The sequence below is a fragment of the Symphodus melops genome, assembly GCF_947650265.1.
Source record: "Symphodus melops genome assembly, chromosome: 7".
NCBI lineage: Eukaryota > Metazoa > Chordata > Actinopteri > Labriformes > Labridae > Symphodus > Symphodus melops.
The window spans coordinates 14,169,562-14,195,113 of record NC_136697.1 but is presented as its reverse complement, the minus strand read 5'-3'; the positions used below and the strand labels follow the sequence as shown (position 1 = coordinate 14,195,113).

Here is a 25,552-nt window from a genome sequence, read left to right as displayed (position 1 = left end):
AATTCATGTCTTGATCGACACACTATCCAGAGGTGATTTTCGTGGTAACTCTTCCGTTTTGATTTTATGAGGGATAAGTGTTATTCACAATAACGCAAATAGCTGAACTGATTTGGCTTGGAAGAATTTTGGATTTTTAGTTGAAAGGCTTAAAAGGCGCCTCAGCTCCAGCTCTGACCTGTTGTTAGGCTGACTGAAAGTTATGTTGAGACAGCATTTACAGCATGGTGACCAAAGCATGGGACTCCAAAGCCCTCTGCAGTAACATATGGGTGATGTCATTTAAGGCATCATCCATTAATATTTACAGTCTATGGTGTCTTTCTTTTTCTTTCTTTCTTTCTTTCAGGTTTTTTATTTTGCCTATTAAAAGAAATTGATGGTAAGTGTGCAGTGGAGGATATAGTTTTACTTTAATTTATGTCAATTAATTACAAATATCTGTGATATTATATCACTAATAGCCTACTGTCACCTTGACAGAAAGACAGCAAGAACAACTGTGAGCTTATCAACCAATTGCATGCAGATATTTTCTGTGAGCAGATGCCATTGTCTCACTTTGACAGTAGAGTAGAATGATGCATCAATTAAATGCCTACCTGCTAAATGTTGTCAGTGTGTCATTATTTGACATAAGCTGCCTGTTTCGTCGCCCCCAGTTAAACTGACCCTCCCTCTGTCTCTATTTCTCTCTCTGTCTCTTACTCAGAGGCAACTGCCTCATTAACCACCATCAGTATCTTGTTTGCTGTGTGGGATTTAGATGTTTTGGTAGTGAGGCAGGGAGTGCTGTGTGTGTGTGTGTGTGTGTGTGTGTATGTGTGTGTGTTATGGTGTCTGTGTATGTGAGAGAGAGTGCAGCTCTCATTAAGATGGGAAAACATTGACATTTTTTGCCAGAATTCAGATCATATGGTTTCTTCTTTTATGTATTTGAGGGTTCATCCATTCAACTCCCTGGTGTGTGTGTGTGTGTGTGAGTGTGTGTGAGTGTGTATTTTTAGTAGGGGTGTAGAGGAGGACAGCTGTTTGCTGATTCGACAGGTTTGCACCGCAAACTCAGCCCAATTTAGCCGACAAAAAAAAACACAGTGCCACAAAAACACTAATGGTGACAGCACACTCTTAATTTTCTCTCTTCTTAATTCAGGCTCTCTTGCTTCTCTCAGTTTTCTCTCCCACTCTTTCTTCCTCTTCACTTCTCTGCCTGCATCTCTTTCCAACACTGTGTGTGGTTACACCATTAGTCTTCTTTAAGAGTTGTTTCTTGTTGTGGGCATCTCTAACTAAGCCTCAACTTTCAAAGTCAGCATTGAAAAACAAAGTTCTTGAGGTTTCAATGCACACCGAGTCCACAGTACAATATATCTGATACACTGAATACATTATATGCAAAAGTTGTGTTGAAATAAAATTAAAACCTATGTGCATGGATGAATTTCGGGATTTATTGCAATGCAATACAGACATCATTACAATATTTCCTGTTTCTAATTTACAATGTACAAACTAGATTTAAAAAAGGCCATAAATAACATTGCTTTTTGTAGCTAAGTTTTAGCATTAAACAAGAGACATGTACATTTGACACAGACGGATGACATTCTAATCTTAATGTCTAATTCAACACAATTTTACAATTCAAAATTAACTGAAAATATAAAAAACACAAGCAAATCATACAGTGTGTTAGTATCAACAGGTAAGAGCTCGTAATGATACATTCTGTCTGGCTCCTCCCACTCACTCTCTCTTTATTACTTTGCATATTCAAAATATTCAAAGATGGCTGAAGTCTTGACAAAAGAGATTCTAGGTTGTGTACAGGTACACCACATTCACACAATCCCTCTCTCACATGCACGCACGCACACACACACACACACACACACACACACACACACACACACACAAATATGTTCATATGAGCAAACATATTTTATTCAAGTCAAGCCCAAAGCAGCAAAAAGAAAACGTTGGAAGCCATTCTGCTTATGCACAGCCTTACATGTCAGCCTTCACAAAACCAGAGAATAAAATAATGACAAATAGAAGTGGATAAGAGGATGAGGCTTCAGTCTGAGCTAGCAGTAGCTTAATGCTTTCTGCTGTCATGTCCAGATCGTGGATTTCAGAAAACTCCCCAGGATGGAAGTTGACAAAAGTGCTGCTTCTCTCTCTCTCTCTCTCTTCTCTCCATTCGGTCTACTTTACTTCGCTCCTTGAAAAGTCCCTCTAAAGTGCATGGATGAGGTAAAATGAAATTCTTCTTGTGAACAGGATGGTATCTGTTCCTCTGCTCAGACTGGAACCATTGTGTGTTGCATGTGCTGCATTTGAGACAACATTTCCTGTTGCACACTGGCAATAAGTAAGTCCTGGTGTGAGGGTGTGATAATTCCAACTCTGTCCATTTCCCTGTGGGTGCACAAACATGGATTTTTTTTTATCATATAAAAAACAACATTCAGAATTCACATGACAAATGTCATTTTTCATTATCACCAAATTTGAAAAACCCTCAATGTAAATTACCCCAAATAAAAATCTTAAGAATAACAGTAATAAATACTGATCACTCTACTGATCAAACTACAACTGACTACCAGGTGGTCATTGCATTTCAAACCTAAATTCACTTGTTTCATTGATCTCTATTGTCATGCAGAACTAGCGTTTTCAATACATTTTGGATGGCTCCAAAGGAATTTGCGACATCAGACGAAAGCAGCTCGCAGGATTAAATTAATGACGGTTTTGAAGTCTTCAGTGAAACTGTTCAAATATATACGTTTGTGCTCAAGAAAAATAACAAAAACAGTATTATGTCAATATTCATTTGGAGCTACAAGAATTGTTATCCTGAATGAGATCCTGTCATGTTTAAGCACAAAGAGAGTTAATGAAACCATGCAAACTGACTCTCTCCATTTAGTGTATTTTCACATGAATTTGCACTTACTGGTGTGTGAGAGCCAGAAGGCTGTCGAGGCTGGTGTAACCAGCTGCTGCCAGAGTGTCTCTGTACCGCTCCAGCCCGATGGACTGCAGCCACACACACACTGACCACTCTGGCACACACACCTCCGGTACAACAGACACACACACCTCTGACCCCAAACCAGACTCCAACATGGTGGCTGCGGGTCTGAAAGAACAGAGCGTGGAAAGTGAGTAGGTTGTAAATCTACTAATCTACAATATTTCTATGTTTTAACATGCTAAGTGTGTACCTCTCTCCTCCTGTGCGGCGCAGAGTGCCGGGGTTACGTATCAGTTTATCCAGCATGTTGAGGATCTGGCTGAAGGTGGGTCTCTCTGCACGCTCCCTCTCCCAGCAGTCCAACATTAACTGGTGCAGCACCACAGGACAGTCCATGGGAGCAGGCAGGCGGTAGCCCTCCTCGATTGCTTTTATCACCTACAAGAAGGACAGAGGGGGAGGATTTATACTTTATGATACACGTCAAATCCAACTTTAACAAATCCCAACACCTTAGCCTCGGTAAAAACACTTATTCCAGAACAAAATAAGAATTTAAGAATATTTTTGCTGGCTCAGAAACAACATTTAACATTCCTTACTTATAAAAAACATGCATACTGTACTGAACACTTATTGTCACAGCATGTTTGCAAAGAAATTGTTGTAAATTATGGTTTTGAACAGGATACAATTTAATGTGTCCCAGCCAAACTGTTAGTTGGAAATGCCACTGCCAGTTAATCTTCAAAAAAGAAAAGAAAGCCACTCCTGTTGTCAAAGATTTACGACGTCTTCATTGTTTTCAAATATCTCACAGAGCTGTCTCCCCACCATCTGTAATCAAGTTCAAATGTTTTGCAGCTGTGAGCCGCTCCTCTTGTTTCCTTCAGTCATCGGAACCTTCTGAACTGCCAAAAATCTCACCTTCTAACAATCAAAGGTTAGTATAATGGTTTCTGCATCTCCAAATATAGACCGTAGTTCTTACACATAATGTACTGCCACCTTAAGGGTAAACATCACCCAAGTTTGGGGACTCAAGTTTAAACAATCAGCTTATATTTGTTTACATTTTGGGAATTGAAAGCTGCTGAATAAGTTATTCCTGATTGCACTGTAATCACGGATGTACAGCCAATCAGGGGATATTTTTGATAACACAAAAAGTAAACATGGTTGTTGACTCACAATGGAAGTCAAAGATCTGACTATGTTTTAATAAACCTTTATTTCCTACATGAGCTGTTGGCCACAGCCTCTGTCTGCAGCAGAGTGCTGGATGTGTAGATAAGAGGCACAAACATGTCAAGTTTTTAAATATGACAATACTAAAAACTGCCTTAGTATTTCATATTGAAAAGACTTATAGCTAAGAGTAACACTTGAAATGAAATTGAAGACGCTTCAGTTGGTATGTGGATGTGTGATAAGTCTGTGCCAACCAATCAGCGAATAAAATAAACAGCTCAGTGTGTGCTAATATGAAAAAGAAAAGGGAAAGTAAATAAGCTGTTATAAAGTTTATGGAAAGCAGGAAAGTTTTCTCAGATTTCAGCAAGGCTTGAGATGAAATCAATCATGTTGGAAAATGCCCATATGCCAGACTGGCTCTGTGACCTGCTCAGACTTAACAAGCTTTGATGGCGTAGATAAAAGTGTAATTTTCTCTGGAATAGGATTTTTTTTTTGCCTCAGATCTTAAAAACTGAATAATCTCTTAATTTATTTAGTGTGCTCGTCTGACAGAAAACTCAAAGCAGCAGTTTCTGGTTATTTTCTATTATGTCTAAATATTCATCTTCCATAAAATGTCCTTGTGTCGGGGGACACAGGCTTGGCCTGCTGCCCTCTCTCAGGATGTTTTTTTGAATTTAAAAAATGATAAATGGTGCAGAGCTCATTGGGTCAAAATACATTATGATGCACACAGCAATTTATGGGCTCCAGAAGTCCTTTCTTAAAGTATCTACATCGAAGAGTTGTCTCTGTTTTATTAACTTATCTGTTAAAATTGGGTCCAATTGAGTTCAAATTGTGGGCTGTGCAGAAGTAAAAGTTAAATTTGACTTCTACCATTCAAATTATATTTCAGGAAAATATAAAAAATGATACTGTCTGTGACTGGCTGATGCTGCTAAAGAGTTATTTTAATATTGGCGCCAGCTTCTCTATCAGTTCACTGCTTAAATCTGGTTGTTTTAGTCCCCACTTTGACCTCATTACATAAAGCACTTATTGAAAGGATAATTGAGGTGAGTCTTCAAGTTAGTACTTTCTTTAAAAAAGCCATCGACCTTGTGAACCTGATAAACATGTAAGACAAACTGTGTTAAAAAAAGCAATTCAACTTTGTCTTATCCGACCGTTAAAGAAAACACATTTGAGATGAGGCTCTGTCATAATGTGTCGTGCAAAAAATTCACATCCTGGCTTTTAACTTGAATCTCTTACAGCATTGTGAATAACAATTAGCTTTGAGCTAACTCTGGTACAACACATCAGAAGCCACACTTTATTTGAAACATGAAGCCTTTACTCGTCGAATAAATACATAACATTAAGTTATCAGCCGGTAAATTGATTTTCTTGTGACTTATATAAGACATCCATATTCCATGAAGTGTTTATATAATAGTGATTCTGCATTTTGATTGGACATGTGCTTTAAAAAAGTTGTGAAGGTGTCAACTGGTGCAGACAGCTCATGGCTAAAGGATGTAAGAATGACTCACGTCTTGGTTGTTCATGTCCCAGTAAGGTCTCTCTCCATATGAAACCACCTCCCACATGACGATACCGTAGCTCCACACATCGCTGGCCGTGGTGAACTTCCTGAAGGCTATTGCCTCTGGAGCTGTCCATCTGATGGGGATCTTCCCTCCCGGGGAAAGATAAGTCCCTGTCGGCTCCTAAAACAGATCAAAAAGGAAAGTTAGCTCAGAGAATAATACAATATGATTATTTAATTATGTGATGGGAGGAGTAGTTTATATTTTAACTTTAACTGCCCATGAGAAGTCTATAATATTATGTTATTGAATCCTATTTCTTGAAATATTTGTTGGAGTAGTGGGAAAGTCATTCATGTCAAATATGCAGACAAACAGAAAGCAGAATATATCTCTAATTATGGATGAATTAAAAAACGTGTGTGTCTTACCCTCGTAGTGTACGCAGCCTCCGGGTCGTCCTCCAGAACACGACTCAGGCCAAAGTCCGACACCTTGCACACCAGGTTGCTGTTGACCAGGATGTTTCGAGCTGCCAGGTCTCTGTGAACGTAGCTCATGTCCGACAAATACTTCATACCTGAGGCGATGCCACGCAGCATGCCGACCAGCTGGATCACTGTGAACTGGCCGTCATGTTTCTGGAGTAGTGAAGTCATACAGAAGGTTAATATGGAGACCAAAGACTAGCCAGGCAATAAAACTAGATCTATATGTTTTCATGAAAAAAAATCTGATTTGCTGAAAGATCAGCCCGAGTGATATGTGCACCTTTTTTGTTGTTTATTGTGATGGATTTCAATGTATTGTTGTTTGCATGTTTTTTTACTCTTGGTTCGCTTGTTTTTTTTGTCTATGAAATTTACAGTCAATCCCCAAGCATGTAAGTTTTAATGAAGGGTCTGTATTTGATATGTGAATCTCAAAATAAAAAACAAATGTAGTTTCAGAACAATACTTAGAGAAGATGGCAATGGTAAACTAACATTTGTGTATATGCATCTCCTACATCCTGCTTCTATTTCTAAAATGTTATGAAAGCAAAAGTAATAATAATATTTTTAAAAAATGTACCCGGAGAAAAGCATCCAGTGATCCATTTTCCATGTACTCCGTTATGATCATCAACGGCTTGCCTAAAAACAGAGTAACAAATTTGAGGCTGAACCAAAACAAAGCAAAACATGAAAAACCACACTTTACGATTCGTTTTCAGATTCTCACATCTTGTGACAACTCCCTCCAGCCGGATGATGTTGGGATGGTCAAACTGTCCCATGATGGAGGCCTCAGACAGGAAGTCCCGCCTCTGTTTGTCCGAATATCCCGCCTTCAGACTTTTGATGGCCACGTATATCTCCCTCCTTCCCTGAACACGCAATCGACCACTGCACACCTCCCCAAACTCTCCTACACACACAGACAAACAGCAGTGTCAGCGCCAAGTAAGCAAGCATGTGTGGGTTTATGCGTGTGTGTGTGAACACTAATGCCAGGCTTACCCATGCCAATAACCCTCTCAATGTGAATGCTGCTAACATCAATCTCCTTTGCAAACTCGTGGATGGCCTGATCTGGGTCTTCATAGGTGAACGGGTCCACATAGATTTTGACTCCTGTCAAGGAGGGGGAGAGGAGGCGAAGAGAGGACAGGAAACGAGGGAGGAAGAGACAACGTGGATGCAGAGGATGAGAAAATGAGTTGTGTAACTGCTGCATATGTTATGTAAATGTCTTTGGCAGTATGTGTATACGATGGGTGCAGGTGGATCGAAAAGAAGATGAGAAAAAAGGAGATCCATCTGTCTTGTCCTCATTACAGTATGTTTGCGTGTGATTCTATCGGTGTATTAAACGTGTGTGTTTGTTACCTGGGTTAAGATGCTTCTCCTCCTCTGACTCCTGCTTTGTTTTGCTGTACTTGCTCCTCCTGATGACACAAACAAAATAACGAACGTTTGAAAAAAAAAAAACACAAAAAGAAAAGACACAAATGTCAGTCAAAGCATCACTCAACTTTTTCTTGATCACTTCCTTTTTGTTGGGATCTTTACAGTTAAGAGACCACACAAAAGGGCATGCGAGTTTTTTAATTACGTCAGTAGCTGTGTGCATTCATGGGGTTTTTCAGGATTTAGAGCAATAGAAAGCGCTGACAATGAGAACAGAGGCTGCAGGAAAGACACCAGGCGAGTAGATGAAAGCGTTTAAGGGAGCGCTGGGGAGGAGGGGCGACGCCTCAGGTAGAAAAAGATAAAAGGTGTTTTCCATTAAACAAAGAAACTGTCAGAAATACCTTTGTTGGCAAGCAGGTGTGTGTGTGTGTGTGTGTGTGTGTGTGTGTGTGTGTGTGTGTGTGTGTGTGTGTGTATGTGTGTGTGTGTGTGTGTGTGTGTGTGTTTTAGGGCAATGGCGCATCCTTGTGAGTGTGACACGCAAGCTGCGTTGCTGAAAAGACAGTAATGACAAGTCAGGGACAAAGGGATTATCACTGTCTCCAGTCTAATCCCCTTTAAAAGCTTCAGGTAACACACTTTTTTTTTCAGGCACGCAGAGGTGTCTGTGTGTGTGTGTGTGTGTGTGTGTGTGTATTTTTCTATATGATGTGGGCAGTTCAGCAGCAGCAGTTAAGTTAGAGGCAACACACTGATTGACGTCAGTGATGTACTGCAGGGAAACCTCCAAGCAGCATAACAAGAATAGCGTCAATGTGAACGCCTGCCTGTATCCTTGCATTAGTGTTTGGAAGTGAATGTTTTCGTGTGTGTGTGTGTGTGTGTGTGAGAGAGAGAGTGTGTGTGTGTGTGTGTGTGTGTGTGTGTTTGTGTGTGTGTGTGTGTGAGAGAGAGAGAGTGTGTGTTTGTGTGTGTGTGTGTACCTGCGGCTAATGATGAAGACAGCTGCAGATATCAGCAGTAAAATTCCAACCCCGCTGACAGACAGCAGCAGGAAGGCCGAGTTTACTCCTTCTCCAATCAGGGGGAAGGGATCTAATAGACGAAGGACACAAAAGTCATCAACAGTAAAGTAAAACACTTAAGCACAAGGAATTTAACACAACTAACTTAATTGTTCTTGTTTCAAGACTGACTGTCATTATGAGAGTACCTGAATTCGTGGAGAACTCAAAAGGGGCACTGAACTCTCCGTATCCCGCTGCAGTGCGAGCTCGCACATGAAACACGTACACAGTGAGGGGGTTGAGACCCGCTACGTCGACACTCTGAGAGAAGGTCCTCATTATGCGATAGGAGCGCTCTCTCTGGTCCTGATTTGACAAAGAAAGAGTATCTTTTCAGTGACTGACCGAAAATCTATGTTGACCATCAGGGAAACATAAACAGAGGACCCACATATTGACAATCCAGACAGCTGCCCGAGCTGCATTAACCTGCCACCACCTCACCTTTTCATAGAACTTGACCTCGTACTCCAGGATGACCCCGTTGGGTCGATCTGGCTGTTGCCATGACAACGACAAACTGTGCCTGGTAACTTCGGTGGCGTGGACTGAAGAGACGGGGGATGGAGCTAGGAGGGGGAGAAAAATGGGGAGAGCTTGTGTAAATTACAGGGTATTTTATTTCCTCCAGATAAACCAAAGTTTTTGGTTGAAATTGTCTTTATGTCCTGACAGTAATTAAGATCTTATGTGCTCAGAAAGAGGAACGAGGAAAATCCGTCATCATTAGCAGCTGCAAGGCTGTAAAAACTTCAACAAATGTCGGATGAACGTTTGTTTTTCCTAAACCAATCAGGCCTCTCTACACTTTGCAATGCACGAGCCCACACTCAAATCATGAGCTGAAATCAGCTTCTGGACCAATGGCGCTAGTGCATGTAAGTGAGGGGCGGGGCTTTTGAGGGAGCACAGAGGGGAGGGCGTGAGTGAATACGGAGAACTGTGAGGATGCTACGTTCAAAATCCTGCTTGTCTTCAAAAATGACCAACCCTGCCTTTAAGTTTACTTTAATAGTTTAGTTGAGTTTAATTCGAAAAATGTATAAATTAGGATTCGTCCCTTCACCCGTTGTGTGACCGACATCTTACATGGGTGACTAATGAGATGTTTCAGATGACTGGACATTTGTCTTGTTCTTGTATGTCGACAACAACACAATTCAATGTCGATGCTTTGTATTTTCATTTCACGAGAAAACAAGTGATGTTTTTATCCTGTCTTGTTAGTTAATAGAGTTATTTTGATAATCTGTGTTATTATATGTCACTTTAAAGACAAATGCACAGATTTCTAACTTGGTAGAAAAACAGTCTATATCTTCTATAATAACATTGCACGCTGTTTCTGAGCTCTTTATACAGTTTATAAAGATGTATGTTTCCTCTGGTCAACAGTCCCACTGACCCGCTGTACCTGAGATCTGACCTAGATCTCCTTCCTTTCAGCTCCACAGAAACACACTTCATTCTCTCTCTCCTCTTACATCCCTCCCTTTCCTGTTGCTTTATGGCGTTTCTCCTCCTTTGTGTCTGTTAATATGATACGGGGCCATATGGTGGTGCAGGTTGGACTTGACACATCGCAGACAGCCCTCGTGCTGTGCACACAAACATTAAGTTATTTCCCCAGAGCACCTGGAGCTAAGCAGGTATGCTGTTCTCTAAATGCCACTATAAAGACTTAAAGCGTGGACAGTTGAGATGTAACAGTGTGAATATACACACACACACACAAAGAAAAGAAAAGCACAGGCTGAAAAACTAATGAAGAACATGTGTGAGGAGTGCCACACACCAGCTGACACCTTCACAGCTAAAATGAAACACGCTGTAAAATCTGTGTGATTTTTAAAACACTTCTGGGGTCCAGAGCTGACACGAGTAAAATCACTCCATTAGACACACTAATGCCGTCAACAGTTTCACTATGTACTGTTTTATTGTACTACTTTCCTCTCAGCAGCCTCTGTCTATTTGCATTTAGGTTAGTAATTTACATTTCCCTGAATGCTCTCCGAGATCATCTTAAGAGCAGCTCTATAATTAAATCAGCTGTTCTTAGGTATGGGAGGACAGAGTATATGACAACTCTGACAGTGATAGTAAGAGTCAGAGTTTCTATTTGCTTTTTAAGGTGTTTTCCTTTATTTAACTAATAGGAAAAAAATGCATTTGTAAAATATGTATACAGAACATTTTCTTAGATTTATGCAGTCAGCTCTTAACATTACAAAAAGTAGGTTGCACATCTGAACGAGAAGAATGGCACGTCTGAGCCAGAGGGGAGGCCGAGCTGATCTTTTTGCATTCCAAATGTCCCTGTTGTTTTTAGCAGGTTATGAAAAAGACTCAATTAAAACTGATGGCCATAAAAAGCCTGCAAACGCAAATGAAACCAAATTTGGTATTTCTTTACATGCAAGTATGGCGCTTTAAACATTTCAACAGTTCATAACACGCCTCCCCACACAGCTGAGCATTACCCATGGGGCCTTGCTTCCCCGGGGGCTCACATGCAGAGAACAGCATTTTGCTTTGTGCTGACCCAATTCCAGACAACATCCACAAGCACATTTTCTTTTCATACAACACTGCGACCATCCCACAAACTCAATCACCAAATGATTTCTTACCTGCTTGGTTGGTGGTGACGGTGACGGACACACTCTGGGCTGCACCTGTGCCGCTGACCTGAGAAACGCCGTTGCGTGCGTATACAATGAAGGTGTAGTGCGTGTGGGCCCGGAGCTCAGTCACCACCACCCTAGTGTTTTTTAGACCCGTTTGACTGGGGGAGAAGAGCACATCTGAGCCACAGGGGAGGCAGAGCTGAGAGTTGGAGCCTGAATCTGAACCAGGTCTTGGGAAATCTTCAGGTACTGGTCCACTCTGGAAGACCCCTCTCCCTGTTTGGACTTTAGATCCCACAATCCCTTGGTCTGACTGTATCCCCAGGCCACCATACTGAGCCTCTGGCAGTGAGATGCTGCGATTCCTTGGGAGGGCTTTACCGGTTTGGCTGTGGCTTCCTGTTTGACAAATGAGACACTCCAGACTGTAGCTGGTGTCGCTGCGTCCTCCCAGCCGGCGAGGGGGGGCCCACTCCAGGACCACCGACGTCTCGTTCACCACAGAAATGAGTTGCTGAGGGGCCGATGGTGGCTCTGAGGAAGAAAGAGGGACAAAACTTGAGCTTGAAGAAAACATAGCAGGAAAATGCACATATGGGAAGAGGAAGTGTACAGAGTGTATGGGGAGGTTTGTGTGAGATGCTGGCACCGCTTGAAATGCAGACATCTGGCATCAGACTTACAACCATACTGTTCAGAGAACTTTTGATGGGTTAGATGTTTTCTTCTGTGGTATTTTTTTGTATGTGTGTTTCTGAGTGTGTGTGTGTGTGTGTGTGTGTGTGTGTGTGTGTGTGTGTGTTTTCATTTTTCCCAGGCCAAAGAAACCATGTGCTGTATATAGGCATAATTAAGTTTATGACACACAGATCGAGGTCTCCAAGTCAGTCACACAGGACATACTCGGAGACTTGGAGACACAGAGAGAGAACACATTTATTCACTTCCCGATGTCTTTAGTTATCTCTGGCAGACAGCATGTAGATGGTGGCTTAGTCATAAGTAATGGGATCATGAAACAGGGGTGGCATTCAGACAAGTTTGTGTCTCCCTCTGTTAGCTCAAGATAGAGAGGTTTGGGAACAATGAGCATGCTTTTTGCTTTTATTTGAGGCAATGTAAAAACACTGTCTGTATTTTCCCTTATCTATTGTCTGACTAGTGTGTGTGTGTGTGTGTGTGTGTGTGTGTGTTCTTACGGGTACAGGCCATGGAGGGAGGGTCACTGTCAGCACGGTAAAAACTAGAGTGGCAGTCACAGGCGGTTGCCCCGTCTCTGAGCGAGTGGCTGTGAGGAGGACACTTAAAGCATCCAGCAGACGCAGCTTTTGCTTTGTAAAAACCAGCAGAGCAGGCTGCGGAGGCACAGAGAGCACAAGACGGACATGTCGTTAGAACACAGCATTTATATCATATACAGTATCTATATCGAACACATCGATACATTACTGAAAACGTTTAGTTAAAAGTACTATTATTATCACAACTTAATATTATATTCTGGTCTGGCTGCTTTTGGACAACAAACAGGTTATCAATTTAGATAATTATCAACAGATTCATTACATAAAAACATAATACCTACAGCCCATGTATGCAAAAACCACAAGAGAGATGAGATGCTATAACCACTGGTTTCATGTGGTTACAGACACATGAAAAAAGCGAAACCATCCTGTTTTTAAAGAATGAAAACAGCACAGTTCCTTTTGGTTGAAATCCTCCTCAGGTAACCTTTTACATATCGATGCGTTTGCTTTGTCTTTAGAAGTCCAGCTGGATGTGGGTACTTCCAGTCCAGATTGACTTCAAGCGTGCTGGCCTTTGACATTTGATAGAGTTTTTATTGACAGCTTTGACATCCTAGAAGAGGAGTTCATCAACACACAGACCGCGTTTCAATCCAGAGATAAACCGCTGTAAAGCCACAACTGGAGGAAGACATGGATCTAGCTTGAAGAGGAGGGGCACTATGACTTCTTTTATCTCTGATTTTGATGAGCAAAGAAAGAAAACACATGAAGGAACACTTACTGATCAGCACCCACTCATACACAAACACACACACACACACACACACACACATACACACACACACACACACACATTCACACATACACACAGACACACACACACACACACACACATACACACACACACACACATACACACATACACATCATAAACAGTAGAACTGAATAAGTCCAAACTTCACAGTACTGCAGCCCACACAAATATAATTGACATTTAAATATATAAAAGAGGAGAGACAGAGAAAGAGAGAGGGTGGGGGAGGGAGATAAATCTTCTCTCTGTATACCATGCATTGACAGAGTAACAATACAATAAATGAGAGCATAATTATACTGCTTGACATCCACTGGTGAAGCACCAGACATGGCAGAGCAGGGCTTGTTAGAGACATTTTTTCTCTCTCTCTTGAATTTCTGAAGGAAATCCTTCATTTGTTTCTGCTGCAATCACTTTTCACACACCTTCTTTTTCATCATTACACCCCATTCATTCTCCTTCCTCGATCCCGCCATCCTTCCCGTTTCTCTCTTCTTTAAAATTTCCATGGGAGATGAAGACATCCCAGTGGGAGTGGAAAGGAATGTGGGAACGATGTGTGTGCGAACATGTGTGTTTGAGTGCTTTATGGCACTCTCATCAGTGGATGAGAGGGAGGAAGTCTCCCCTGTAATCTCCTCACGCCGACCATCCTGCCCCATCTGCACGAGCCTCCGTTGATGTGTTCTTTCACACACTCGTCTACCCCGCCATGCCTTTTTCCCCCCCCCTCATTTGCTCCCTGTGCACTTCCTCCTCGACCTCCACTTTTCTCAGCTTTGTGTCTCTCTCACTCCTGCAGTATCTCTGTCTATCCCTCTCCTCTCCCTCTCTCCAGCAAACCTCAGAAGAGCCTTTAAGGACAGGTTATGACAAGACATCAGCAACAATTCAAACATGGCTGAAAACCATCCTGTCAAAACCCGTAAAATTCATAATCACATTCACAGCTGATAAGGCTGGCTTTCCTCTGCTGAATGAGTCACAACAATGTGTCAGCTAACGCAAGATAAAATATCCCTTATATGCCTTTGTTTTTAATCATCAGAGTAGGTTCACACATGCATGGGAAAGAGAGTGAACCATACAGAGAAAGTATTTGACCCGCTAAGGACTTAAGACTTGATTACAGGCCTCCACAAGACTCTGCCAGGGGGGCTAGAGCACAGCTTTTGTCTCTTTTCCCACCCAATACTCTATCCTTGTCTCCAACATAGAGGACAGGGTGAAGGAGGAAGAGAAAGAAAGAAGCCATAAACTTCCTTCAGAGCCCTCTCATGTCTCTATTCTCTCTGTTGTCTGTAGCCTTTTGTGTCTTTTTAGCGCTGGTTTCTGGGGGGGGGGGGTGTTGCTGACCTGGAATAAGAGCTCATGAGGGTGTCATTAACCCGACATTAACCCTACGCTACCGGGCGCAGTGTTGAGTATGAGCTAGGAATGAAAAGGACACAAACAGACTGATAAGATGAGCTTGTATAGATCCTTTATCTTTTAGCCCACTAGCTTCAGCAAGTATAGTCTATGATCAGCTGTCTGGTCGGCCTCAAACAAGTACAAGAAAGTGACAAAGTGTAAAGTATGACGAAGGTTGACTTGGAGAGACTGTGAGAGAAAAGAGACTGACAAGGGGTGAGAGATAAAGAGAGAGAGAAAAAGAGCGAGGGAAGAGGAGGGAGACAAGCAGGACGGGAAGGTGCCCTTTGATTACTATCAGCATTGTCTGCATTTGCATATGCATTCTTCTGCTACCTAAATGCAAATGCTGCTCCCTGCAAATCCAACTAAAGAGCCTTGTCGGCACACTGTATGCATGTGTGTGTGTGGGTGTTAGTGTGTGTTCTCCTTGACCCCGTGTTATCTGTCATCATCCCTTGTTCCTTCCCAGCAGAGGGGTGTAGATGGAGGAAGTACCCCTGACCGCTCCAGTCTGACACCTGTCTGCGTGATGGATGGAGGGGAGGGCGGGACAGATTGACGGATGGATGGACGGATTGATAGACTGTCACCCCAGGAGGCGGGACACTATTAATCACAGGGGTCATGCCCTGTTAATTAAAACCCACAGAGATGTTGGAGGTAAGATTGAAGTCTTATCTTCTCCGTACTGTACGTCTTCATTAAATGGACAGACCACCCTCTAAATATCAGATTCCTTTTCCCACAGAACTTGGCATTAGGAGTTTGTCCGATATCTCAGCCAGTATTGGTATCGACGTTCCATTGCAAATTAGCGCCCCCAAAAAATCAAGGTAAGGTAGGTTTGAGGTGTGGTGGTAGAGTAGAGAGTAATGTAAGTCAACGCTAGCAAGCTCAAGCTCATCCGTGTTTTTCCACCCATGTTATGTATATCTTTTTAAACCACATGAGCAGCCGACAAATACTTTGTACCGGTCAATGTTCTTGTTCGAAAAAATGGTATCAGAACATCTCTCCTTGCTATCATCTTCGCCTCAAAATCCCTCCCCTCTCAAATCCCTCTGCTTTTAATACCTTAGGAATGTGCTCAGTGGAAGCCGGAGTTTTTAAGTTTGTCTAAATTTAAATCCACACAAAAACTAGTGGTTTCAAGAGAAACGTGTGTGGATTGTGCGTGATTGCCCGAAGCCAACAGTGCTAACATTAGCATGTGAAAGGGGCCTCTACAACAATAACCCTCCTCCCCATCACACATGGATCAACCCCCTGCCACCAGCAGCAGCAGTAGAAGCAGAACCCTCTACCTCCACCCACCCGATTCCGACCGGGGATCAGGGAGAGGAGTTGGAGAAGAGAAAGGAGGGATCATGAGAGCAAGACAAAGTTGTTCCAGTGCCAAGGAGCTACAGACGGACTGGCAAACCTCCTCTATGTTAAGAACAACCTGGGAGAAGGAGACAATAGCACAAACACGCACACAAAGACACACACGTGCACACACACACACACACACACACACAGTTTGATTGTGACTGGGCAAACCATTTCCCCCCACCTGGGATTGGTTCGCTTCAGGCAGTCCCATTCCTTTGCATCGCTTTGTCACCTGCCATACGTGCGCCTGCATTTAAACACATACACACAAAAACAACACACACACGCTCCTCCCTCTCTGTTTTTGCCCCAACACACTCTTCTGCAGGCATTCCTTTCCCGGGCAGTGCTCCAAACTGTGAGTACATGGGAGGGAGGGTTTTGTTCGGCAGAAAATCAGCGATAGAGTACACACACACGTACACACATGCACACACACACACATTTTAAATCAGCAATCCAACATGTCCAGAGTCCAGAAACACTATGCAATAATTAGAGGGGCTGAATACAGCGATTAGGCTCTCTTTCTCTCATCCGCTCACTGCTTTCTGTCATCTCTCTTTCAGCTTTTCTCTCTTTTCATCACTCTTCATCCAAACGCTTTCTGCTGCCGACGAGACACTGCAGGTGTGTTGGAAGGGAGCACAACCATGAAATCTCTCTGGACGCAGGGAATACATAAGCACAGGAAATGCAAATACACACACACACACACACACACACACACACACAACATTCCAACCCTGGCTGTGAGTAGTGTTGAGCAGAATCTGACGACAGAAGAAGAAGGAGGCCAGAGCAGAGGCAGAGAGAGAAAGAGAGACACACACACACAAAACGCAGGAGGCTTCTCTTTTATTCAGCCTCTCTGTCCGTTTTCATTTCAAATTCTCTCTGTTGTGTCTCCTCTTTTCTGCCTCTTGTCTCTCCTCCTTCGTTTCCGAACCTCCCAGACGGATCGCAGCTGTCAAACTTTTGACGTCTTCATCTGCCTCGGTCATGACCCTGCACTCTGCAGCTAAACTCTCTGTGTGCGAGTGTGTGCGTTGTGTAGCTGTCAGTCAGAGTATTTGACGTCTTCATCGGGGCGCAGTCATGACCTCGGTCTTAACCACGGGTTTTATAAAAGAAGGGGAGTTCCCTCTCTCTTGTGTCTCCCCACTCGTCCCCTTTGCACCCGATGACGGACCCCCAGCGGGGGAGGGGCGGCTCTGTATTGATGCCTTCTGCTGTCAGTGGCATTCTTTCAATCCCCCTCTTGCCTCATTCAACATCTAATCCCTTCTTCCTCTCCCAAGCTTCTCCTCTCATCCTTTCCATCCTCATTACTCTGTGTCGAGACTGAAAATGAACTCTTCACATTTCACTTCATTTTCCACTTTAGCTAAGTCCACTCTATTTGTTTAAGTTCATTTAAGCAGAAGTTGTGGGGGAAAGCTGAAATCCAATAATGCTAAAGATTTAGGTCTGCAGTGTAAACATTTACTGAGACATCTCAGGACTCTTAGCATGAAAACAAAAGATGTAACGTGTTGTCAGCCATGATCTACTCTGGATCTAACCTAGGACATACAGAACAGATAATAACAAGAGTCAAAAACGTTCCAGCTTGTTTTGTTCTAAACACAACAAGGTTCTGTGACCCACAGATCCTGGAATCTTTTTTTTTCTTCCTTAAATTTCATTTAATTAATGTTTATAATTAAAGCACAAGGCAGATTATTGTGTTGCTTTATAGGAGTAAGACAACAATATATTTATTCTTCTTTTAAATTGGAAGCGGTTAGCTTAGCACAAATATTGGAAAAAAGGGTACAATTGCTAGTTGGCGAGCTCCATCCCTTAATAAACTTCCTCATGAACATGTCATAAGTTAGGGCTGTAACAGTTTCCAAATGTTGCAATGTCCCTTTAAGCTATTTGGTGCGAATACTGAGGATATATGACATGTTTGCATTGTTCAGTTTGATTCCATCAGTGGTCCCAGGTGTCTCTGTCTCAGCTTTTCTCACTCAATTTCTGTCTTTGCCTGTGTCTGTCTGAGTAACTCATACTGACTGAGTGAAGATACGTTCGTCTTCAGGATCCAGAGACCTTTTGACATCAGAGACAGCAGGAGAGACAGATGATCTAAATCTACTCTCACATCTATCTGCCTTTACCTACATCTCCCTCTCCCCTCCCCTTCTCTTTCTCTGCAAATCTCAAACTTAAAATGGGAGAAGCGTTACAAGGCTCTATCTAATACTGCAGGGTCAGAGTTTTTCTTTTTTTCCACCGAGCTGCAGCATTCTGTATTCATCCAGACTTTGATGGATTTCCATCGAGGCAGCTGAACCGGGCCAACAACACTGACAGGCAGTGAGAGCGAGCGAGTCGTACAAGTGAGCAGCAGATAGATAGATGGCACTTCACATCTGTTGGAGGTTCAACAGAGTCAAGGGTCTCTCTTAAATCTAGTTGAGGAGGAACATCTTTCAGGCCTCAGGGACCACCCCGCCAACCTCCTCCTCCTTTTCACAGAGAACAAACGGGCCAAACGGGGCGAAGGTTTAAGAGAACGTTTGTCACACGGAGAATTTTGGCTTCTTATTGCAAAGAAAAAAAGTCAAGTCTATTTCTCTCCTCTTCGCCAAATGGCACAAACTCCATCCCATATATTTATGTCCATCTCTTAGTCCTTCTCTTTCTCAGCATTTCTCTTTTTCTCTTTGAATTATGGTTCTGTTTGTTATACAATTAGCCTGCTGGGACAGGCTTCATAAATAAAACTGAGGGAGCAGATCAGTGAGCTCTCTCTTTTGTCTATTGGTCCATCTGCGTATGTGTGTGTGTGTGTGTGTGTATGTGTGCGTGCGTGTGTGTGTGTGTGTGTGTGTGTGAGAGAGAGAACAAACATGTTGTGTGTCTGTTGTGTACAGGACTGAAAAGGGGGAAATGAAGGGACGTTGTAAAAATGTCTCCACCAAGTCTGTTGTCCCGCGTCTCCCCAACTTTCACACACAAACGAGCCGATTTAGAAGTCTTCACTATCACAACAGTCACTTCCAAACATTACACGTCATCCCCGCCACATGTATGTTGGCGTGAGGTGCGAACAGCCTGAATATTTGCCATCGTAAAGTTCAGTCCTAATTTGTAAGTGATAGAAAGAGATTTCTTTGTCCAGATGGTTGCTATCAGCACACCTCACCCAGAGACCTCAGAGCTTCTCGCGACTCTGACTGCAGAATTTTAAAAACTTTTTACATCCTAGATTTATGACTAATCATCCAACGTTATCACGGACTATGACTAAGTAACTAAGCAGAGCTATAGTTACTATGAAGAACTTGCCATCCTCTTCGAACATACAAACCCCTTTAACAACAAAATGGGTTCTCTTAAAATATCGCTTTGCAGTGAGGAGGCAGTTAGCTTAGCTTAGCACAAAGCCCTTAAAAGGGTGGAAACAGCTCGACATAGGTAAAAAAAAAAGGGCTCACTTGCATTTGGCTTACCAATAACACATTACACATACAGCTGTGGTCCTGTAGTGGGATTTGTCACCTGCTTTCTTGCAATGAAAACCAGCAGTTCCCTTAACTTAAACTAAACTAGACAAAGCAGTTCCCTTAACTTAAACTAAACTTTCAGAAAGAATCAGTCGACTTCTCCCCCGTTTCTGATCTTTATAAGCTAACAACATACTGGCTCCATCTTCATTTTAAAAAAGGCATTTTAAAAAATGCCTGATGTGCTAATATTATCAAATAAATCTTCAATCATAAAACAAACTGCACTTTATGATAAGCCATGTTTCTGATTTCCCAACTTTTTATTAAACCATGTTTGCAAAAGGAAATTACTTTAATTCTGTATAACAGGAAAGTTCACAATTGCATTAATCCACATAACTACCAGACAGGTGTTCGATACTGCACAAACCCAAACTTTATCACTGTTTCCATCATCAGCAAATAGCCTGTTAATTTGAAAAGTAATTATTGTTCCTTAAATCAACATTGGTCTCAGCAGTGGCAACACAAGGGGTGGTATTGGTCACAGTGTGAGTGCGAAAAAGAGACGCTAGATCATCAAAAGTAAACAACAACAACAACAACTAACCTTTACATCCTCCGCCTTTCTCCTGATATCCCGGGTTGCAGAGACAGCCACCAATAGGAACCAGCCATTCTCCATCAGCACCACAGTACATTTTAGGCTCATCTCTCTCTTCTGATTGGTTTACACATGACCCCCTGACCTCCACTAAGGAAGAAGTATCAGCTCCGGTGACAGTGTCAGGAAAAGATGCCAGGTTCCGTATGGTGAGAGGGCAGGTTTTGTAGAAAACTCGGACAGAAACCAAAGCGATGCAGGCACCAACGTCCTGAAAGGCCAGGTAGAAACCTTTACGAGTCGTCACTTTTACATCCCTAACCTCAGTGTTCAGTTTCATGATACGGTCCCCAACATCCACCTGAAGAGAAGAAAAGGAATGGAGTTTTAATATTGAAAAGTGTGCCAGACATTGTTGATTTGATTTTTTTTTTAACTTAAGTGGGAGTTTTTATTGAACCATGACTGATCTTCACATTATCACCATTTGGAACTCATCCAGATTTATTGATTTTGAAGGTAAAACAAGCTGTAATGCCGTCAATGCTAAAAATATGAAGCAATTTTAGAAAACTGAAAAACCCAGGGGTGAAGCAAAATAGACATCCAAAATAAAATTCAATATAAGGGCAAATTAAAGTGAGTGGAGGAGGGAGGCTAAACAAGTCGAAGCCTGACTCCGTTATTGAGTGTTACCTGGGTGAAGCTTTCGTCTGCTGCCACAGTGTCCACCTTAATGAAGCTGCTCTCTTTGATGTAGCTCTCTCTGTCTTCGTTCGACTCGTGGTAGTATAAATTGAACGTCTCCTTCAAGACAAAAGGGGACCGAAAAATGTCAGACTTAGGTGTCTATTTATCATCATCAGCGCTCATCTTTTCTCTTAATATGATAATGAGTCAAAAGGGGGGTTTTGTGCTTCAATGAACCAGTAGCTGTAATATATAATAAAGGTCCATTAGCGGCAGTCTGTCCTTCGACTAATTAGCTAAAAAAGTTAGCTCGTAAAGAAGTCGTAACTTTAGCTGAAAATCTAAATTTTGTTCAAACTTTTGACTGTTCTTTACTAATACAATGACAACCTGGAAAAACATCGTTAGTACGGTTTTTTGGGTTTTTTTTTACCTTGCAGGTGCCAGTGACCCCCGGCAGGCTGTTACAGTCTCTTAGGGTGAATTTGACTTCGACGTAGACCCTCTGAGCACCAGAACGAGGAATCCAATCCGTCCTCAGCCAGTTGTTCTGATTTGGCTCCAACACATTGCACACCTGGTATGTCCTGATGGGGATATTCTTCTCATCCATAATACTCACCTCTTCCCACTGCAAGAATTTCAGATTTCAGACTTTAACTGCTTAACAAGAACCAAAAAATAATAGTATAAGCCATATGCATTTAAGGCATGTACTTGTTTTAGTTCAGGCAAGTGGTAGGAAACCCATTTGAGATAGTTCTGATATATGAAATGTATTAGAAGGAAGCTGCCATGTTGTACTGGAAAACAAAGTGTCAAGAATTTAAAAGGTTTCTGAAGCCCTCTTCATGGATGCAATCATGAAACTTTCGAGAGGAAGGAGTTAATGTAAAAAGAACGCCACAGTAGTCATGGTTGCCGAAAATTGAAAGAAGCAGCCTTATTGCGCACAAGGATCGAACCAGTTTGGCAACTGTCGCATGATATATAAGACTTCATCCCACCACAACTCACGGGCAGTGAATTTTCAATCGATATTTCCTGCTGTCCGTTTTTGTTCACATGTACCCAGAAAATGTGGGGAAATTTCCGAAGCTGAGGTGCATGCATGAAGGGAGGTTGACAGTCAAGTTTCAGATATCATAGTGTCTGACTATGATAGTCAGAAGCACTTAAATTTGCAAGTAAGGTTTTTTATAAAAGTCATCTGATGAAGCAGCAACTTAAAGGAATGAGAAAAAAAATCTTAAACCTATTTATTATTAGAGATAAAAGGTCTAATCCCCCTATTTCATACTGTAATAACTCAATTCCAGTCTTAGCAGACACAAGCTTTAACACAAGTGACCAAACCAGCTCACTGTGGAAAACGTATCTTGTGTTTCTATGCCCATTTTTACTCTCACAAAAAAAATAATAATGAAAAAAAATACTTTTCAGAGGTTAAGAGGAAACCTGTAATTCACTGCTGTCGTTTGGCACCACACAAATTCACATTCACTTTTGCGTCAATATTCTGCAGTGCATAGTGGCTCAGATTTGTTGCAACTCCAAGGTTTTTAAAGGCATATTTCCATATGAGTGAAGCCAGCTCAACCTTCACTGCACCATCCATCTCAATAGAGTCGACTGTTTGCCTTGTACTGTGACCCTTCAAATGACCGCTGAGCCTCCCAACTCTAAATTGGCTTTTTATTGCCCCTGAATAATAATCTGCACTAGTGTGAGCTGTATACACACTAAATGCACCGTGTCCACGAAGAGAAAAAGAGAGGGAGTCAGGGAAAGTGTGCGTGATAGGGGGTGGGAACTATGTGTGAGTGTGTGTCTAATTGGGCTTGATCTAAACTATATGTCATCACGTCAGATCTTATTTGCAGATGTTGGCTTATCGCAGCGATAATGACAAATTGGCAGCTCTGGAAAAAACAAAACTTAATTTAAGAAATTGCTTTTTTTTCCTGCAAATTTGACCACTTTTGTTTCTTTGTGTAAAATGTATCACAAATATTGCAAAATTGCATTGCACTTAAGTTTGATGTTAATACACAGACTGACATATTCTCCGTATTTTTTTTAATTTGTTTCCAAAATCAACGCATTAAAGCCTGAAAATCAAAATCCCCCAAGCTTTCCAGGTTTTAACACTGCATTCCTCCACAGCACAGTACATGAATAAAAGACCATCTACGCATGAGCGAAGGCATGAGCACATGGTCGTGTCTTTGTGTGTACTTGTATGTTGCCTGTTTTTATAGGGTATGTGTGTGTTGAAGAAAATGGTTGTAACAAAAAAAAGCTGTCAGGGGGTATGATGCCTACTTGTTTTGTGTTCATCTCTTTTGGAGTCTTTGTCAGCAGACAGAAATCACAGCTGTCAGCAGGGGTAAAAAAGCTTTGCCCCAACCACACAGAGATGGTGTTTTGTGTGTGTAGCTATGGGATGCAGGAAGGTGGGGGTGCCTGTAATCAAAAGCTCAGTGCGTGCAGACCAGGACCCCGTCAATCAAGCAGCATGCGAGAGAATGAGAGCATGGTGACGGAAGAAATACAAGTCAAGTTCACTAATAACTCCTAAACCAATAAAGACTGGGAGAGCATAAAGAGCGAGAGATGAAGAGGAAGACATAAACATGGCAGATCAAAATGTACTGAAATTTAAAAAAAGATGAGACGATGTAACATCAAACAAATATTTTCAGGATTTATTCTGGCTATGTAGTGAAAATCCCTAAAAAATAACACCCACCACCAAGCTGGTTAATGTTTTCTGCAGTGCCAAACACAACGCCAGCAAGCTCATATTAGCACTTAGGCTCGCTGAACAACAGCACATTTCAAGATCTGTGGGATGATTCTTTACAGTTTCCAGACCAAGTGTGTGCAAGTATGTGTTTGTGTGAGATAGGGGGAGTGTGTTATTGAAAAGAGAGAACACACTGTAAACAATATCTGTAATTAAAAATCTAATAACTAATAAGTAAAAGAAGAAGAAGAAGGAGAAGAAGAGCTCCCACTCACCCCTCCCTCTGAAGGACTGGCAGCCCATTTCAGCTCTCCTGGCACTGTCCTGGTATCCAGCAGGGTCACTGAAATACACACAAACACACACAAATACACACACAGATAAGCACAAACACATGCAGTTGCTTTAGAATACAGCAGCACTGAAGCACTGTATGCTGTACAGCAGGATAGGCAAACAGCATACAGTGCTTCATTAAGCCATAGTTAAATATACTATAAACATCACAAGATCACCAGCATATATATTGGTATTAATATAAAATCAGCTACTCACTTGATTCTGAATATATAACTTAGAACATACACTTTCTTATATAAAGACATGATGAAACTGAAAACACATTTTCCATTTTTATTAGGATACACATCTGATGAAGAGTCCATACAATTTCGATTTATAGCTATTTTAATCTTGCCAGAACTAAAGGCATTACGAAACGACCTGTGAATGAACTCTTTTATTCCGTTTATAAGTAAAAGATTAGTCTTATGCATTACATGTTGTTCTCTGCAGTTGCATGTTAAAATATCTAAGCAACACAAGACTTCTGTTATAGTAAATAGGGTGTGCATGTGCATCAAAAACGCATGAAGACAAAACTGTACAAAAGAAATGACGAAACGCTATTTATTTAATTTTAACTTTGGAGCTTTGTTAAGTTGCATGCATTTCTCTGCCCCGCATGTCACCGCAGGACGCGCACGGAGCGGAGTCTCCCAGCAGTGCAGGACAGCGCCGGAAACCCGCTCGGACGATCCCCCTGATTTAACTCACCTTCGTTGGGTGGATATATCCTTGTCCTCGAACTTGAAACGAGTGTAATTATCCAAATGAAAGTAGAAAATATTCGCCTTATATTCGCAGCCATGTGTCCCGTGTGTAAAGGTGCGTGTTCCGCGTTAGCTCCGCGCGCTGCTTGACGCGGCTCCATCCCGGTGGGAAAAGTGTTGAATGAACCCAAGTGTGGAAGCGAGTTGGATGCAGCAGCGGATACTGGGGCGGTCTCTCACACTCAGATGCTTCCCATAATGGTGATTCAAACGGCATGAGCCAAATGACAGACATTACTGTGGTCCACATCAGCGACAGTTTATCACCCATAGTCTGTTTTAACTCAACACGAAGAAAGATAAACGGAAATGGAGTAACTGTTTGACCTATGAGAAAACTATAGGGAAAAAAACAGGGGATCTCTGGAAGTAAAACAAACCTACCTGATTAATAACTGATTCTTATGTAAAACGAAGAACATAATGACTTTCCTAACAAATTTAAGGGCCAGTTAGAACCCCCACCCGTAAAACCTCCATCTTCAGATGAATAAGATATAGTAGCATATTAGTATAGTACAATAGCACAAGTCTTAAGGCTTATTCATTGAACGTCAGAAGTGACAGTTAAGTCATAAACCTGAGGGGTACAAGTCATAACACCTTAATTTTTGATTAGGTTTCATTAATAATAAAACATGTAGCCAATGTGTCACAATTTCCTGATATAAACCCCCCCAAAAACAAACAAAAACTGCATCAATCTGGTTTCCTTCCCAGCAAGAGA

At 41.9% G+C, this 25,552-nt stretch overlaps 1 protein-coding gene across 1 annotated transcript; it reads right to left on the bottom strand.

Annotated features, from left to right (window-relative positions):
• Window positions 1-1,922: 1,922 nt before the first annotated feature.
• On the bottom strand, window positions 1,923-25,026 carry LOC306827478 (ephrin type-A receptor 4-A-like). The gene is made up of 19 exons (XM_079349318.1): window positions 24,770-25,026; window positions 23,989-24,056; window positions 21,398-21,595; window positions 20,971-21,081; window positions 20,281-20,635; window positions 12,510-12,665; window positions 11,314-11,844; window positions 9,125-9,249; window positions 8,827-8,986; window positions 8,597-8,708; window positions 7,590-7,648; window positions 7,221-7,334; window positions 6,943-7,128; window positions 6,793-6,854; window positions 6,150-6,359; window positions 5,722-5,898; window positions 3,237-3,424; window positions 2,966-3,151; window positions 1,923-2,421 (listed from the first exon to the last, which is right to left on the bottom strand). Exons 1-19 carry the CDS (start codon window positions 24,924-24,926, stop codon window positions 2,304-2,306), a joined length of 3,273 nt encoding a protein of 1,090 aa, XP_079205444.1. The 5' UTR covers window positions 24,927-25,026; the 3' UTR covers window positions 1,923-2,303.
• Window positions 25,027-25,552: the final 526 nt, after the last annotated feature.